The following is a 17,720-nucleotide window of genomic DNA, read 5'->3' on the forward strand; positions in this document are numbered from 1 at the left end:
TGTATAAAATATTATAATTTCAGGGCTTCCCTGGTGGAGCAGTGGTTAAGAATCTGCCTGCCAATGCAGGGGACATGGGTTCAAGCCCTGGTCTGGCAAGATCCCACATGCCGCGGAGCAACTAAGCCTGTGCACCACAACTACTGAGCCTGCGCACCACAGCTACTGAAGCCTGTGCGCCTAGAACCCGTGCTCTGCAACAAGAGAAGCCACCGCAATGGGAAGCCCACGCACTGCAACAAAGAGTAGCCCCTGCTCACAGCAACTAAAAAAGCCTGCGCGCAGCAACAAAGACCCAACGCAGCCATAAATAAATAAATTTTTAAAAATATTATAATCTCAACGTTATCAATATTAAAAATATAAATGAGAATTCGCCCTTTCTCCCTCCCTCCCTTCCTTCCTCCCCTCCTTCCTCTCTCTTTCTTTCTTTCTTGAATCTGGTGTGTATCTCACTTATTAGCAAAGCAATTCAGTACAGGCACATTTCAAGTGCTTAGTAGCCACACATGTCTCGTGGCTATTGTATTGATGGCACACCTCTAGGCTCAGTACTTGATACTATAGCCTGATGTTTAAGAGCTATAGCGGTAGTAAAGCCTGGTGGTTTGGCTCTGGAACCAAACTGCCTTGTTGAATTCCAGCCCTTCCATTTACCCTCTGTAGAGTTACTCCACCTCTCTGTGCCTTTTTTTCTCATTTACAAACTGGGGATGATAATTTTACTACTTTATAGAGTTGCTGAGAATGAAGTGAGTTAATATTTACAAAACAGTTTCAGGTGTTATAAGTGCTTACCAAACGTTAGCTATTTAGCTAGGCCCCATCTACACTTTCTTTCTGGGTAATCTGTCTACTCCTATAGCTTTAAGTGCCACCTATTACCCAATGACTTCCAAATTTAAATATTCAGCTTCGACCCCTCTTCTGAGCTCCTATTTATCTGTGCACTCCTTTTTTTTGGCGGGGGGGCTTCGTTGCTGTGCACGGGCTTTCTCTAGTTGCGGCGAGCGGGGGCTACCCTGCGTTGCAGTGCGCAGGCTTCTCATTGCAGTGGCTTCTCTTGTTGCAGAGCACGGGCTCTAGGTGTGCAGGCTTCAGTAGCTGTGGCTCGTGGGCTCTAGAGCGCAGGCTCAGTAGTTGTGGCGCATGGGTTTAGTTGCTCCGCGGCATGTGGCATCATCCCGGACCAGGGATCGAACCTGTGTCCCCTGCATTGGCAGGTGGATTCTCAACCACTGTGCCACCAGGGAAGTCCCTGTGCACTCCATTTTGATGACCCGGGGCATCTCACATGAACATACCTACAACGGAGCTTGATCTTCCCCTGCAAATCTGCTCCACTGCCAGTTCCTGTGACCTCAGTCACACGCAGGGCAGATCTCTGGGCAACATGGCTGATTTCTGCCTTTCCAGGGAATGCAGAGTGCACGGACTGCACAACTTCTGTGTTGGTTGAGGTTTCCACTCCACTGGTACATGTCCATGGAAGTTATGTGAGTGCTGAGGGCATCTGGAAAAAGAGAGTCCATAGGTATGGCTGGGGTGAACACCAGGGCCTCCTGAGGAAGTCCAAGCTGCAGGTTCTGACTGCGCGTGCCAGCTGTGTACCCGTGCATGTCTATACCTACGTGTCCATATACTTGGCCACGTGGTAGTGTCTGTGGACACGTGTGGAAGGGGGCACGGGATTGTTCTGTCCCACCACCGTAATCAAGTGTCCCCAGGCAGGTCTTACAGTGGGAGTGGAAGTGCAGTTATTCTCAGATGACTAACCCCACTCTCCCAACTGAGGAGATGGCTTCCTCTGTGTCCTGGGGGGTGAGTCAAAGGGAAAGACTTCATCTCTGACCCACCACATGGAGACCACCTTCCCATCTCCTCCTCCCAGCTCATGAAGTCCACCTTCCAGGATGCCCCCGTTCCATTTCCTTCTGAGCTTTGGGGGGTCTCTCTGAGGCACTGGCCCATGAGAATCACAGGTGAATCTCAGAATCTTCCTTGAGTCTCCCTCCCTAGGGGCAGGGCAGTCAGAGCCCCTACCCAGTGAACAGTTCGGTCTGTTGTAGGGGGGAGGAGGGTCCCAAGAAGGGAGGCTGGAGGGTGCCACCCACCCCCTTTTGAGGCCCTGCAACAGCTTCAGGAATGGGCCCTCTCCAGGCACTCTTGGCCTCCCAGGACAGCTCTGCCTCTGGTGAACTGGGAACTAATTCCCAGGGACACCCACGATCGAGACAGGTCTTCAGGCACCTTGGCCAGAGCTGGTCCTGTGCAGGTGGTGCAGCCACAACTTCAGCCATCCCTTTTGGGGATGGCCCCCTCACCCACATTCTACTTGCTCTGGACCCCTTTGGGAGAAGCTGCCAGAGAATTCTGGCCGAGGGTCAGGCCACAGCCACTCCACTGACCTCCCCAAACCGATGTGTCTGCCGCCCCCAGAACCCCAGGAGGCAGGAGCCGGCGAGGGGACCTCTAAAGAGGCTGGGGCATAGCGGAGCGGCGCCTCCACAGGCCGACAGCGCCCCGGGGGCGAACCAGGGACAGACGGGGACCCCTTGGCTTCCCCAGGGGCCTCCAAGGGCACCTGCCCAAGGCCACCCAGCGCGCGGCGGCCGAGGGAGCGGAGCCGGACCTCCCAGCCGTCGGCGGGGCGGCGACCTCCCGGGGCCTTCCCACGGCTCGGCCAGCGCGTCACGGAGGGGGCGAGGGGGCGCCCGGGGCTGCGGCTGCGACGCAAGAAAGGGCCCTGGGAAAGGGCGGTGGCTGCGCCCCCGGGGCGGGGCCGGGGCGGGGCCCGACTTCCCGGCTCGCCGCCTGCGCCGCCGGCCGGGGACCCACGCAGCCCGCACTCACGATGAAGCGGCCCCGGGAGCCGAGCGGCTCCGACAGCGAGTCCGACGGACCCATCGACGTGGGCCACGAGGGCGAGCTGAGGTAAGGCTGGCTGGGGGCGCTGGGCGCGCCGGGGCGAGCAGGCCGGGGAGCAAGCCGACGGGCCGGCGAGCGCGGAGCCAGTCCTGGAGCGACTGGGGTAGACGCAGGTGTGGCGCCACCGTTACGCGCACGAGTGCCCGGGATCCTGTGCGCTCTCGGCCGTTTAGGGCTCGGGATGCTGGGACGGAGGGAGAGTTCAGCTCGGGGTCTGAGGTCCGGTTGGAGATCTCTTTCTGTCCAAGTGAGGCTACTGGCGAGGACTTTTTTTTTTTTAATTTATTTTTATTAAATTTATTTTTGGCTGCGTTGGGTCTTTGTTGCTGCGCGGGGGCTACTCTTCGTTGCGATGCGCGGACTTCTCATTGCGGTGGCTTCTCTTTGTTATGGAGCATGGGTTTCTAGGCGCGCGGGCTTCAGTAGTTGTGACACGTGGGCTCAGGAGTTGTGGCGAACGGGCTTAGTTGCTCCTCAGCATGTGGGATCTTCCTGGACCGGGGCTCGAACCCCTGTTCCCTGAGTTGGCAGGTGGATTCTTAACCACTGCGCTACCAGGGAGGGCTTTTCCCTGAAGATCTTAGGAAACCCTCATGGACTGTTGGTATCACACCCCCTGGTCCTGAAGTAGAGTAGTCACTACTCTGCAGTGACTATAAAGAGTAACCATACTTTCTTAATTTTACCCTAGCTGGGGTGCACTTTTCATATAGTACACACACACACACACACACACACACACACACAGACACAAAACTTCCAGGGGAAGAAAATCTTTGGAATTAAGGTTTTAATATTGAAGAAAATAATCGCTGACTTGCCCATGGTCCTTGCAAGGGCCTAGACTCTGATTCCAGTGCTCTTTCTACTGCACCAGTCTGCTGTCAATATCTTTTAACTCTTGGTACGTTTTCTGACCCTGCTTCAAACCTGTAGAACAAACTGAACTTGTGTAAGTTCTGTTATGTCCCAGTTCTGTGACCAATCCAAGCTTCAGTTTCTTCATCTGAAAAATGGGTATAAATAATAGAACTGACCTCATAGGATAATTAGGAAAATCAGATGAGATAACCTATGTCAAGGGCTTCACACAGAGCCCAGCACGTAGCAAATGCTTAAGTAGTATCAGGCACCCAATATGTGATACTCAGAACCCTGAAAGAGCAGCAAGGACTGACTGGGAGTCTGCAGACTTGGGTCCCAGCCCCAAATCTGCCACCAAGTTACCGTGTGACCTTGGGGCATTGCTTTCCCTTTGTGAGCCTGTTTTCTCATCAGTAAAATAAAGGAGAACAGGGAGTGGGAAAAGGAAGCCTATCTGGTCCCTCCTGGCTCATCCAAACCTGACTCTCTAGAATAGATTTGAAAGGGGGATTCAGTTCATTCTTAGGGATGTTTCTGAGGGTATTTCATACTTTCAGTGATATCCAGTTTTCTGAGACCAGGGGGTCCTGCCTCAGTCACAAGTCCCAGTAAAGTGCCCCCAGCTTCCAATTCTTTTTAGCTTATAATAGGAGGTAATTTCCTGTCCATGAGGTTTTGGGGTATATAATAGCATTCCCTATGCAACTTAATAGCCTTTTAAAATTGTTTAGCAGAAACTGCTCTTTAGAGAATCAATTCTCTGAGTCTGTGCCTGCTAGGAGCAGGGGAAGGGCCCAGCACCATGGGGTGGGGGGTTGGCGGGGAGGTGTCTCAAGCTCAGTGTCATTGGGTCTTCATGAATCAGAGGCATGAAATTGGTGTCAGAGAGCTGGGCTGATTGGAGCTGCCTTCTGTCCTCCAAGAATTTGCAGCCTGGTCAGTGACCTGCCAGGTCACACAAAGTCCATGGACAGGATGGAAGATGGAAGGAGAGACAGACTGTGGGCTGTGAGGGCACCTGAGCAGAGAGAGGTCACTCACAACCAAAAGTGCAGGGAGGGCTTCCCTGGTGGCGCAGTGGTTGAGAGTCCGCCTGCCGATGCAGGGGACATGGTTTCATGCCCCGGTCTGAGAGGATCCCAAATGCCGCGGAGCGGATGGGCCCGTGAGCCATGGCCGCTGAGCCCGCGCGCCCGGAGCCTGTGCTCCGCAACTGGAGAGGCCACAGCAGTGAGAGGCCCACGTACCGCAAAAAAAAAAAAAAAAAAAAAGTGCAGGGAGAGCTTCCTGAAGGTGGTGGCATTTAGACTGTGGCATTTGGACTATGGCATAAAGGATCAGTAGGCAGTTTTTTTCCTATACATTTTTTCCTTTCAACTAGAGCCCATTTTTTTAGACTGTCTAGATTCTTAGGCGAGCAGACCCCCCCTCCCAGAGGAGAGAAACAGTTGGACATCTGGCAGAGGCCAACTTATAGACCCCTCTTTGTAGCACTCACCAAAGGGCCCTCCCCCCAGCAGACATCAATGCTTCAATTCAGGGAGCGCTGAACGATGCCTGCTGTGGCCCAGACCCTGGGCTGGGCGTGGGGGGCCCAGATGTATCCTGCTCAGCCTCTGCCCTCAGGGAACTCTCAGAGAAGAAGAGCTTCATGAACAAAGAAAGCCAGATGAACACTGGCAAGGGCTAGGGGACTGGAGCAGCCAGCCTCCCCAGGGTCAGAGGCAGGGTGCAAATCCGCCCCCACCCCCCGTAAGAGTAAAGAGCAGGTTGTGTTCCATTGCCACTGTAGGCATCTGCCTGGTGGCAGTGTCCTGCCCCGTATATGGGAATCACCCTTAGAGCTCCTATCTGAACACAGCCCCCTGACACATGGGGGTCCAAACTGAGAATATTGTCTCCACCCTCCCTCTGCAAAAATTTAATGAGCACCTGCCACGTCAGGCACTGGGTCAGGGTCTGTGGGTCATTTAAGGCACATGGTGGCCTTTGAAGTCTCACCACCATTAACTTGGGTAAGTGACTACCCTTTTCTGAATTCTAATTTTCTCCTTTACAAAATGGGGATGCTAATACCTTACCTCATAGGGTGAGGCTTTGATGAGGTAATGGACTTAAGGCACACAGCTCCCTGCTTTAGCACAAGGCAACTTCCAATGAAAGCTGCTCTCTAAGGGGTCGCCGTTCAGTTGGAGGGTGCCATGTCCATGAGGCAGCATGGTCTAATGAAAAGCCTGGACATCTGAAGACTGGACTTTGTGTCTCTGTCACTCCAGCTATCAAGTGATTATTTTTCCTAAGTGTGAAATGGCCCAGTAATATACTTAACTCATTGTATGATAAATGAGACAAGTGAACATGGAAGTGCTCTCTAGAACAAAAAGTACTGGCTATGAAATGTACATGGGGGGACGATGACTGTATGGGGAGCACTGGATGAAAAGCCAGTAGACTTGGCTCCAGTTCTGGAATTTCCTCTAATTTGCTGTGTGGCCTGGAGCAGATCGCTTCCCCTCTCTGAGTTTCCTCCTTTTACAAGTAGGCTCAGTGCTCTCTGAGAGCCCTTCATTGGAGACATTGTGATTCTGCCTTTGGCTGATGGAAAATGAGCGGGGTCACCTGCAAGGGCTCTTCGGCGGAGTTCCCAAAAAGGAAGTGAGGGTGAGCGCTGAGGGTAGTCAGGACTAGCAGCCAGACCACCTGGAAAGCTGCCCCTCCCCCAAGAGGCCACCCCAGAATTCTGGCTAGGGACCCCTTGAGGCCCACGGAGCAGATCTTGGGGGGTCAACATATCTTCCCTGGGTCCATGAAAATCTGCCTTATTTTCAGACTCTCAGACAAGAATCTCTCACACCCTCTCCCAATGTCAGGGCCAGATCCCAGCCTGGAAGAGAGCTAGCTCTGGCTGAGCTCTTGGGAGCTTTAAGGCTAAGGGGACTGGAGGGCTATTCAGACAGACAGGAAATAGGAATCAGGAGGGAAACAATGTTGATTTTGAAGCCAGAAGATGTGGATTCCCATGCTGGCTTTGCTCCTCAGCAGCTGCGTAGGCTGGGCAAGCTGCCTTACCTCCCCCGTGCCCAGCATCCTCATGTGTAAAATGGGGCTTCCCCTCAAAGGAGGGAAGTATATGTAGTGATGCCGAGAAAGCTGTGAAGTGAGGTTTGCCTGTGGGATACGGGAGTGGGGGGAGAGGGATAACACCGCAGAGACCCAGGAGAGTGGAAAAAGGGTGGTTGAGCTGAAAGGGGTGTGTCAGCCTCCAACAGATGGTCCCTGAGGAGGAATCAGGCTGAGAGGCAGTGACGTGAGCAGTGGTAACCCAATACCCCAGGAGACACCTTATCCAAGCTGCGGGGACAAAGGCCGTGTTTCTTAGTAGACCTTGGCCCTTGTGGCTTGTCCATACTGAAGCTTTGTAAACAAGCTGCCCTACAGATCTCAGGATCTGGCCACCTGAGCCCTGGATCTAGCTTGCTGACCCATCCCTCCCACGAGCTTTCACAGGCCTCTTACATTCTTGTCCAGATGTTTGGATGGAGATATCCTTTTCCAGATGTAGCTAGATGAAGCCAGGGACATAGCAGTAGGTTTGACAAACGTTGATCTGGTCTCCCATGCAACCTTATCTCTTTAAGCAGTCGATGAAAATGATCCAACCTCTAATGCCAAGAGGGTCGTCACGTGGGCTGGAACTCTCCCGGTGAGCCACACATGCCCCCATTCCACAAAGGCCTCAGACATAGATTTTTTTTTTTTTAATATTTGTTTATTTATTTGGCTGTGTCAGGTCTTAGTTGAGGCACGCGGGATCTTGGTTGAGGCCTGCGGGTTCTTTCGTTGCAGCACACGGGCTTCTCTTTAGCTGTGGCATGCGGGTTTTTCTCTCTCTAGTTGTGTAGTGCAGGCTCCAGAGTGCGTGGGCTCTGTAGTTTGCAGTGCGTGGGCTCTCTCGTTGAGGCGCACAAGCTCAGTAGTTGTGGCGTGCAGGCTTAGTTGCCCCGAGGCATGTGGGATCTTAGTTCCCCGACCAGGAATCGAACCCGCATCCCCTGCATTGGAAAGTGGATTCTTTACCACTGGACCGCCAGGGAAGTCCCAAGACATAGATTCTATGGTCTCACCTCTGTGTTCTCCGGTGATGCCAAAGATGAGGGCAGGAGGAGCTCAACCACGAGCTCTGTCATGTCACTTGCTGAGTACTGGGTACAGCTGTGAATGAGACAGATATGGTTCATGGCCTCATGGAACTTACAGACGTGATGGAGAGTTAGACATTAATCAAATAATCATATAAATATGATTTGTACCCAACAAATGGGTACAAATGCTATGAATGCAGGATGCTAGGATAGTGTAAAGCAGGGGGTATCAAGTGGGACGGGTGATGACATTTGAGTTGAGATCTGAAAGGTGGTAGAAGTTACTAGGCAAAGGGGCTGGGGCTTAGGGGTGGGGAGAGGGAGTGGACCAGAGAGTTCTGTGCTAGGGGAACAGTATGTGCCACCACAGGAAGGAGTTAGTGCATTCACAGGCTGGAGCACACAGAGCAAAAGAGAATTGAGTCTAGGAGGTGACAGGGGCCTGTGGGGCTACCTGGAAGATGGTAGCCTTGATCCTAAAAGCATTGGGAAGGCCCTGCAAGAGAGTGACACGATCAGATTTGCATTTAGATGATCACTCTGCCCGCTTGTAGGAAGTAGTGGGTGTAATAGACTCCTGCAGTCTAGAAAGATGATGGAGGCTTGGTCCCGAGATCGGCAGTGGAGATAAGGGGGACAGGTGTGAGATGTATTTTAGACATGGAATGGGCAGGTTTTGATGGGGCAGGTGAGGACAGAGGAGGAATCAAAGATGGTGGCCGGGTGTCCACCTTGCAGAAGTGGGATATGGGTGCCTTCGCTGAGATGGGAACCTAGGCAGAAGAGGAGAGGTGGAGGCAAGCTCTTGGGTTCCTGTTCAGATGGGTGGCATTTCGCGTTCTGAAATAGCAGGGGAGTCACCTTGTCTAAAGTTATTTGTGGCTGTGATGTCTCCAGTGGGAGCTGGGCTCTGGAGGGCTGGGGCCTGGCTGAGGGCATCCAGTCCAGCCCTAGGTCTGAGTGGGGCCTCTGGCGTGTTGGCCAAGTGAATGATCCTAAGTGCAACCCAGAGAATCTCCTTCACTCCAAGAGAGCCTCTGAAGTGGGAACCATGAAGAGGGCAAGCAGTTGGGCTGAGGAGGATTTGGTCAGTCTGGGCAGGAAAAGCCCCAGAGGGCTGAGCCTTCTCCCGGTGATGGGAACTCCTGGGTTGCCAGCAAACATACATCCTTCAGCCAAGCCCGGGGACTGGAGGCCTGACACGATGCAGGGCTGGAGCCTTCTGGGGAGGCTGGGGCCACGTCCCGAGAGTCCGAGAGGGCCCTGTGACCCAGATGTCGCCTCCCCCTCGCCCGGGCCGCGTAGCGTGGGAGGAGGCGGCAGCTGCAGGCCGGGTGGAGGGCGGGCGACCGGCGCGCCCGGCCCGTGGGAAGCGGCGGCATCTGTTCTTTCCACGCTCGTTCCCAGCGGCTCCCTCTGAAACCTAACCCGCAGGCCCGGCCCCGCCGCCGCCGCCCGTGCCCTCGTCCGCCCCGCCCGGGGGATCGGGTTGCAGGAGCGGGGCGGCCGGGCTGCGGTTCCCCCGACGGCCGCGGCAGCAGCGAGGGCGAGGGGCGAGGGGCCGGAGGCAAGGCCGAGCGGGTCAGGTCGGGGCGAGAGCCAAGCCCTCCCACCCATGGTCCCAGCCGCCGGCGACTCTGGGGCAGGAAGCTCTGTGCAGGGGAGGACTTGGCCCGGGGAGAAATGAGCCCCCGGGGAGAAGGGGAGAGAAGGCGTCCCCACCCACGCCTGCCCTGCGCCTCTTCCCGGCCTGGGAGACCTCGGCCGCCTGGGAGGGGTCTGTGCCCGCCCACAGCCGGCCTCCGAGGTCAGCCCAGGCCAGGGAGACGGTCCTCTGAAAAATCAGTCTTTCTTTTCCTCTCCAGCCAGATGGCCCGGCCGCTGTCCACCCCCAGCCCTTCACAAATGCAAGCCAGGAAGAAACGCAGAGGGGTGAGTGTGTATCTCAGCAGAGCTGCCCTGAGTTCCCAGGGGCCTGGCGCAGAGAACCCTGGTCAGAAACACCACCAGGAAGCGACCCTGCCTGGGTTCAAGTCCCAGCTTTGCCAGTAGCTAGCTGGGTGACTTTGTGCAAGCCACTTAATCTCTGTGTGCCTCGTTTTTTCATCTGTGTAACTGAAATAATGATGGTACCTACCTCAAAGGGTTGTTTTGAAGTGAATTAATGTAATGCACTCAGAACAGAACCTGACGCACAATTAGCCACTATCGTTTATTCCAGCCCCCCCCCGCTTCTCTCTGAGCTCAGAACTTTCCTTCCCTCTTAGTGTGCTGAGGGGTAGGGAAGGGGGACAGAAGAAGGAAGAGCCCGTCCTTGCTCTTGGCCCTACTTTTCCCCCAGGATGCAGCTGTGCTTCTGCCCTGGGAGTCCAGAGACCAGCCCTGCCACTCACTCACCAAAAGACCTTAAGCAGCCACACCCACCCAGCCCTCGTTCTCTTTATCGGTAAAATGGGTGTTGTCATTTCTGTCCTGCTCGCAGTGTTCCGCTGCCAGTATTGTGAGATGAGAGTGCGCTTGTGGGGATGAAAGGCCTTCCCAGCTGGAGAGAGCAATGCCTGGGACTCCTCAGACCTCATGACCCAGCACCTCAAGGGGCCTCCCTGGCCCAGGAGGGGCCTCCAGGACCTGCTCCAGTGCTGTGGCTGGTGTTCCTGTGCTAATTGGTTGGTGCCCTGCTGTATCAGTGGTTAAACGTTTTGGATACCACCCCTTAGATCAAGACAAGAGATCTGAGTTCTAGTCCCAGCCTTGCACTTCCTTGCTTTGTGACCTTAAGCAAATCCTGCCCCTCTCTGAGCCTCGTTTTCCTCTTCCATAATATAAGAATGGATTTATCTCCCTCACAGAAATATTGTGACAGAAGATATGAGTCAGTGCCTGTCGAGGCGTGTTGGAAACTGTGATGAAGTGCCTACTTGGTTTTTGTTTGTTTGTTTGTTTCATCATTGTTTTTTAGATCATAGAGAAACGGCGCCGGGACCGCATCAACAGCAGCCTTTCTGAACTGCGGCGCTTGGTCCCCACTGCCTTTGAGAAGCAGGTATGTGACATTGCTGAATGTGCTAGAGGAAATGCTGTGCGGGTGGCAGATAAGGGTCACTTCTCACGGCATCTCTTATCGATTGGTGGCAGCTGCCTGAAGTGCTGTGATATCATTTACTGATATCTGTTGATGGCCAAGAATAAGGGGGATGGAAATTCATATTTACTGAGGTGTCTCAGGGGTTGTGGCTTTATGTCCATCATCTGGTTGCACTGAATGCTCAGAATGATCCTGAAGGGTAGGGATTATTATGCACATTGCACAGGTAAGGAAACTGAAGCACAGAGAGGTGAAGTAACTTATACCAGATCACACAGCTAGTAAGTAGCAGAGCAGAACTGGACACAGACTGTGTGATCCTAAAGTGCCTTATCCCTCTGCACTACTGACATTTCCAGAACTATCTGAAAGTAGAACAGGCCGCTTGGGGAGTGAAGTCTCTGTCATTGAACATGCTGGGGTGGAGGGACTCCAGTGGAGAGTCAGACAGTTGAATCAATCAGACAACCTCAAAGATTCTCACCGTGCGCACCAAGGCATGGTCATAGGTCCTGTGTCTTCCTTTCTGCTGGGGAGAACAAGTCAGTCATTCCACAGACATTCACTAAAACCTTCACAAGTCCAGCCATGAACTAGACCTGGTACCTACCTTCAAGGTACTCACATGGAGAGTCCGACCCTCAGGTTTCATCTGGGAGACCAGGTGGTGCTGGAGGCTTCGGAAACACTCCTCAAGAGAGAGAATGGAGGAAGAGCAGATGCTTTGGAATAAGACAGTGAGCCCGATCTTGGGTGTGTGTGGCGAGTGTGAAGTTGGATTCCCGGTAAAGCTGGTCTAGGAGGCAGGTGAGGATGCAGGAGTGACATTCTGGTGATGGTGCCTGAAGCCATGGAGGTAGAGGGGACCCTCCGAGGAGAGCGAGAAAAAAGTGAGCCATCACCCACTGGGAACACCACCGTTTTAAGAGACAGAGCAAGAAAGCAGGGGAGGGGGGCTTTCAGGAAGGATGGTCAGCAATGTGGTGGACAGGTGGGCTAAAATGAGAACTGAAGAGAATGGGTTAGATCTGGTGGGCTTGGCTAAAGCAGAAGCCCGATCGCAGGCAGTGGTGGAGTGGGGGGAGGAGGAGAAGACTGAGGTTGTGAGTGCTGATGACGCCATGCTGGGGAGGAGGGCGACAGAGGTCAGCTGAAGGCCGCCACTCTTCTGTCTTCTGTACACACAGGGCTCCTCCAAGCTGGAGAAAGCCGAGGTCCTGCAGATGACGGTAGATCACTTGAAAATGCTCCACGCCACTGGCGGGACAGGTACTGATGCTCTACTTTCCTGGAACCATTCCTGCAGCCAATATTTGGGGGCTGGGCCCTGGGAATACTTTGGTGAGCAGAGTAGATGTGGTCCCTGACCTCATGGAGCTCACAGTTCACAGAGGGGCTGAAGCAGATCCAGGTGGAACGTTCGCAAAGCTTGTCTTTCTTCTTTTGGCATTGCCCTCTCGGCTTTTATTGTCTCCATGTGTCCTAGCCCTTTCCTCAACTCCACTCCTTCCAGCCTTGAACCTTGGAGGAGCTCTTCTACAACAGATTACTGATCCCCCTGCCACCAGGGCCTCGTTAAGCATCAGCCTGAATGAGCTTATTCTCACTGTGATCCCAGTGGGAGAGACATGCCTGAGATTTTTAGCCACAGCACCTCGCTAGTGTGCCAAGCCACCGGTCTAGGCTTCTGAGCTCTTGTGTCCTTGGCAGTGCTGGGGGGATATGTCACGCTCACCGCTGAAGATCAGTCGTGGGATTTTAGTAGGATGCGAATGTTAACGCATTCTGTTATTTTGAGCTAGTCCACTACAAAAAAGTCACGGAATTGTGGCTTTTAAAAGACTTCTGGACAGATGGAAATTCTGTGTGCCTGAAGCCGCTCTGTGTGTTTCGGTAATTTCACAATTGGGAAACCTTGAAAGCTCCACTGACCTTGGCTCCAAAGCCTTAAGTCTTGAAGCCTTAACTTGCTACCCCCTCAAGGGGATGGTTGCGTGTTAAGCAGCCCAGCCTGGTGCCTCTCAAGCCTCGGCGGGCAGCAGTGTCATGTAGGGGCTGACAGCGTCGTGGGTCACAGCCCAGAGATCCCGAAGCAGTAAGTGTGGATTGGAGTTTAGGAATCTGCCAGTTTAGCAAACACGCCCGATGATCCTGCTGCAGGTGGTCACTTGAAGAACTTGTGCCAAAGGAATGCACAGCCAACGGTGGAAACTGTCTCTAATCAGCCAGTGGGGGAGGAATTTCAAGCTACATTTATATTTATCCAATTAAAAGAAAACTAGTGACTAATATTTGGGCAGCATTTTATAGTTTTCCAAATGCTTTCTCTAACGTTATCTCGTTTGATTCTCACAAGAACCTCGAGGGTGGGTGTTGCTGTCCTCACCGTTTCCTGGCTAAGGGCTGATTGGAAGACAGAGAATTGGCTTGGAGCGCTGGCTTTGTATGTGAACACTGAGTTTACTACTTACTAGCTTTAGGACCTTGGACAAATGATTTAAGCTCTTTATTCCTCAGTTTCCTTATCTCTAAAATGAGAATAATGCTAGGGGTTTTTTAAATATAACTTTATTTATTTATGGCTGCGTTGGGTCTTCGTTGCTGCGCACGGGCTTTCTCTAGCTGCGGAGAGTGGGAAATGCTCTTCGTTGCGGTGCGCGGGCTTCTCATTGCAGTGGCTTCTCTATTGTGGAGCATGGGCTCTAGGCACGCGGGCTTCAGTAGTTGTGGCACGCGGGCTCAGTAGTTGTGGCTCGCGGGCTCTAGAGCGCAGGCTCAGTAGTTGTGGTGCACGGGCTTAGTTGCTCTGTGGCATGTGGGATCTTCCTGGACCAGGGCTCAAACCCGTGTCCCCTGCATTGGCAGGAGGATTCTTGACCACTTCCCCATAATGGTTATAATGATAGGTTTTTATGAGGTTTAAATTAGCTAATGCAAATTAAGTGCTTAGGAAGAACTCAGCAAATGTTAGTGAAAAAAGAACAGTGAACAGAGAAAGGTGATGGGATTTGCTCAAAGTTGCACAACTAAGTAGACAGCAGAGCCAGGTCTCACCGCCTAGGAGGCCTGGCTCCAAACATCATCTCCTGCCAAGCTGTTCCTCTGTGGGGACCTCAGCCGTGAACCAGGGACCCGATATTTGCTACCATGATCATGAAGCCAGTGCTCACTGGGGCTGTTCTGTCTTTGCCCAGAAGGTGGTCGAGAGACGGGCAGGTGTGGAGAAGATGTGAGAATGTGAATACTTCTGCAGGCAATCCCCCTGGTCATCCCACACTGAAGTCAAGCCAAAGACAGGGTCCCTGGCCTGAGGGCAGCAGCTGAGGACCAGAGTGGGGTCCTGCTTTCTAGACTGCCCTTTGGGCTGGGGAACAAACTCCAATGCTTATGGGGGCCAAACCAGTCATATAAATGATAGCTAACTTTTCATTTGTTAAGCATTTCTGTGCACCATTTCATTTTGCCCCCCCCGTCTGTACATGGCAGGGCCTGTTAATATACCCATTTCACAGCTAAGGAAATCAAGGCATGGAGAGATTGAGACTTGTCCATAGTCAGGGCGCTAGTTAAGTCCATGGTCAAGCAGCTGGCCCCCAAAGACCTCATGCTTCATTGCTACCCTATGCTCTCCTCTCCAAGGAGTCTCCCAGCTCTGATGGCTGCTGCCACCACCTCCCAGCATCTGCCCCCATCAACAGGCAGGGTTGTTCTACACCTCCACGTGCACAACGCTTTCACATCTGGCAGGTGTCTATTTAAATGAAGTTATCTGGGCCGCAGATTTCCTTCTTTGGGTTAATCATGAATGGTGATGAAGATAACACTATACATTTTATAATGCTTCACAGTTTAGTGAACTCATTTGATCCACACAGTCCACCCGCTCTACCCCAGTAGGGATGATTATTCCCACTTTAAGATGGTGAGACTGGGGCTCAGAGAGGTGAGGTGACGTGCCCAAGGTCACCCAGGGGGTGAGTGGGGAAAGCAGGTCCAGAGCTCAGTGCTGACCCCAGGCTCAGTGCTTGTCTCCTGCCTGGCATGCCCTCATCGTGCCTCACTTTGCAGGATTCTTTGATGCTCGAGCCCTGGCAGTCGACTTCCGGAGCATCGGTTTTCGGGAGTGCCTTACCGAGGTCGTCAGGTACCTGGGGGTCCTGGAAGGGCCCAGCAGCCGTGCAGACCCGGTGCGGATTCGCCTTCTCTCCCACCTCAACAGCTATGCAGCCGAGATGGAACCTTCACCCACGCCCACTGGGCCCCTGGCCTTTCCTGCCTGGCCCTGGTCCTTCTTCCATAGCTGTCCAGGGCTATCTGCCCCGAGCAGCCAGCTCGCCATCCTAGGAAGAGTTCCTGGCCCCATCCTCCCCGGCACCTCCTCTCTGGCTTACCCCATCCCGGCCTTCAGAACCAGTCCCTTGCGCAGAGCCACTGGCACCATCCTGCCAGCCCGGAGGAATTTGCTGCCCAGTCGAGGGGCATCTTCTACCCGGAGGGCCCGCCCCCCCGAGAGGCCAGCCGCACCCCTGCCCCCCAGTGGCAGGGCTGCCAGGAGCAGCCACATGGCACCCCTCCTGCGATCCTCTTCCCCCGCCCCTCCTGGCATTGTGGGGTCTCCTGCTTATGTGGCTGTTCCCGGGTCTTCCCAGGGGGCAGCTGGGAGGCCAGCAGGAGCTGTGCTCTGCCACTCCTGGGTCTCTGAAATCACTGAAGTCGGGGCTTTCTGAGCTGGCTTTGCCCCCAGGAATGAGGAGAGTTCTTTTTCCAGGAGCTCTAAAGATGGCGTTGCCTTTTCTGCTCTGTTTTCCGGACTGGTTCATATATGAAGGTGTCTTCTTCACCCAGCAGAGGCCCCCTTCTCCTTTGGCCCCTCTCCCCTCCTCACTGCTTGTCCCAGCTTCTCCTGGGGCTGTTCTGATCTCAGAAGCTTGGTCTCATGTTTTCCCTGGAGAGATGAGTCCCAGGAGAGCCCCCCAAGAGCTGTACCCAGACCCCTCTCCTGCCCCAGGACACATGGGCAGTAGGCATTAATCTCAGGTTGGGGAACAACGCTTTAACCTAAAAGGCACAATGACCTAAGGCATGCTGCTCCCCTAGAGATCAGACCCCAGCCAAGAGCAGTGACTGCCTGGCTGCAGCCTTCCCAGGCCCCCAGGGGTCGGAACATAGTGTCTGTCTCACTTCCTGAGACAGTAACCACACAGGGGCCACAAAGAGGTCTCCTGGGAACCCTGTCTGCCCCAGCCCACCTGTCTCCCGCCCACTGCAGTGAACCCAGAACAGACCTGCTGTCCACCACGGCCAAGGCTGGGGACTGGGAGCCCAGCAGGGCCCGTTCCTGCCCTCTTGCCAGCTGCCGACACCTACCCTCCAGCTGACCAGCAGTTCCCTGCACACAGCTGGGAGGTCTCTGGGCTCCGTGACAGGGTGTACTCACCACCAGGCCTCGGACGGCGTCCCCAGACAGGAGCCAGGCTTGAGCCACAGAGAACCCAGGTCCCTGCCTACCACACGGTCACCGTCCTCCAGGCCTGTAGTCCCGTCAGATGCACAGTGCGGAGGCCATGTTCCCACGTGATGGCGCCCCGAGAGGAATCCTCTTGGGATTCAGCACCAGACGTTTGTGCTGCCTGTTTTGCATCCGACTCACGGGGCCCAGACTGCTGGGACCGCCAAGGGCTGTCAGGCTGGACGAAAATAACTGCGAGGAGGGGCGAGAGGAAGGACAGTCAGAGGCGGCTCAGCCCTTCAAGGTCACACAGTGGGTCGAGGGCCTGAGATCCTGTTCACCCAGGATTCCACGCGGCTGGCTCTGCTCAAAGGCCATGCATGGCATTACCCAGCTTCAGCCCAGGCCACTTTCCCTCTAACAGAGGGAACTAATGGCCCAGAGACCTTTCCCAGTGGAGCAGCAGGAACTGGACAAGACAGGGGCAGACCAGAAGCGACACACAGCCGGCCCAGTGCTGCCAGATGGTTGTTAAAATGTAGAAACACTTCTGTGCTCACTGACAAACCTGCTTTCCCTGAGTGTTCCCACCACATGGCTTTTCTCCCAGGACCCCGTGCTGGTTAATGCCCGGCCGACCCAAGGCCGTGGGGCCCTCCAGCTGGCAAGTCGTTGGTGCTTATTCTGCACTGGTTATTAAATGCTTCTGATGTCACCCCTGGAAGAGTCTCCCACTCCCGTCCTTTGATGGAACTACCCTCCCCAGAGGCTGAATTGAGGAGACTCCATGAGCTCAAAAAGTAGAGTCTGCAAAAGCCCTGGGGAAAAAGGGCCCTTTCAGAGAAGTGGGTAGGAGGGCAGAGATCATTTAAATGACCCAGAAAGCTCTTTTGAGAAGGCAAATTCCTCAAGGAGGGATAAAGAACTAAAGTCTTTCTTTTACTCCACAGTGTGAGGTCGTTGGATCAGATATTGCTCTCCTCCTGGACCCATCTGCGTGTCCAGCAGGGAGGAGGTGTCATTTCAGGGAGTGGGTCACTGGCCAGGAGTGCTCCTGAGGTAGACAGAGATAGAGGGAAATAGCGAGGGAGGGAAGGCAGTCAGCAGGCTCCCAGGATTTGGGAGGGGGGGCAGAGGGAGGTGGCAGAAGGCAAAGACCAACTTCACTGTTTTCACAAGGGGCGGGAAGAACGGCGCTCCCCACCCCTCCCCCTCCTCCCCTGCACTCTCCCCTCCCCCTCCTCCCCTGCAC

The 17,720-nt window shown here is 54.2% G+C and overlaps 1 protein-coding gene across 2 annotated transcripts; it reads left to right on the top strand.

The window, feature by feature from the left end:
* The first annotated feature begins 2,848 nt into the window (after positions 1 to 2,848).
* On the top strand, positions 2,849 to 17,618 carry HEYL (hes related family bHLH transcription factor with YRPW motif like). Of its 2 annotated transcripts, XM_029231178.1 has the most exons (5): positions 2,849 to 2,934; positions 9,800 to 9,866; positions 10,894 to 10,977; positions 12,207 to 12,288; positions 15,088 to 17,618. In XM_029231178.1, exons 1-5 carry the CDS (start codon positions 2,855 to 2,857, stop codon positions 15,744 to 15,746), a joined length of 972 nt encoding a protein of 323 aa, XP_029087011.1. In that variant the 5' UTR covers positions 2,849 to 2,854; the 3' UTR covers positions 15,747 to 17,618. The 2 variants fall into 2 exon arrangements, with proteins under 2 accessions (XP_029087011.1, XP_029087010.1); XM_029231177.1 differs by lacking the exon at positions 2,849 to 2,934 and having other exon boundaries at positions 9,618 to 9,866.
* The last annotated feature ends 102 nt before the right edge of the window (positions 17,619 to 17,720 follow it).

Source organism: Monodon monoceros, unplaced genomic scaffold (assembly GCF_005190385.1).
Source record: "Monodon monoceros isolate NGI ecotype Baffin Bay Population unplaced genomic scaffold, NGI_Narwhal_1 Super_Scaffold_18, whole genome shotgun sequence".
Taxonomy (NCBI): domain Eukaryota; kingdom Metazoa; phylum Chordata; class Mammalia; order Artiodactyla; family Monodontidae; genus Monodon; species Monodon monoceros.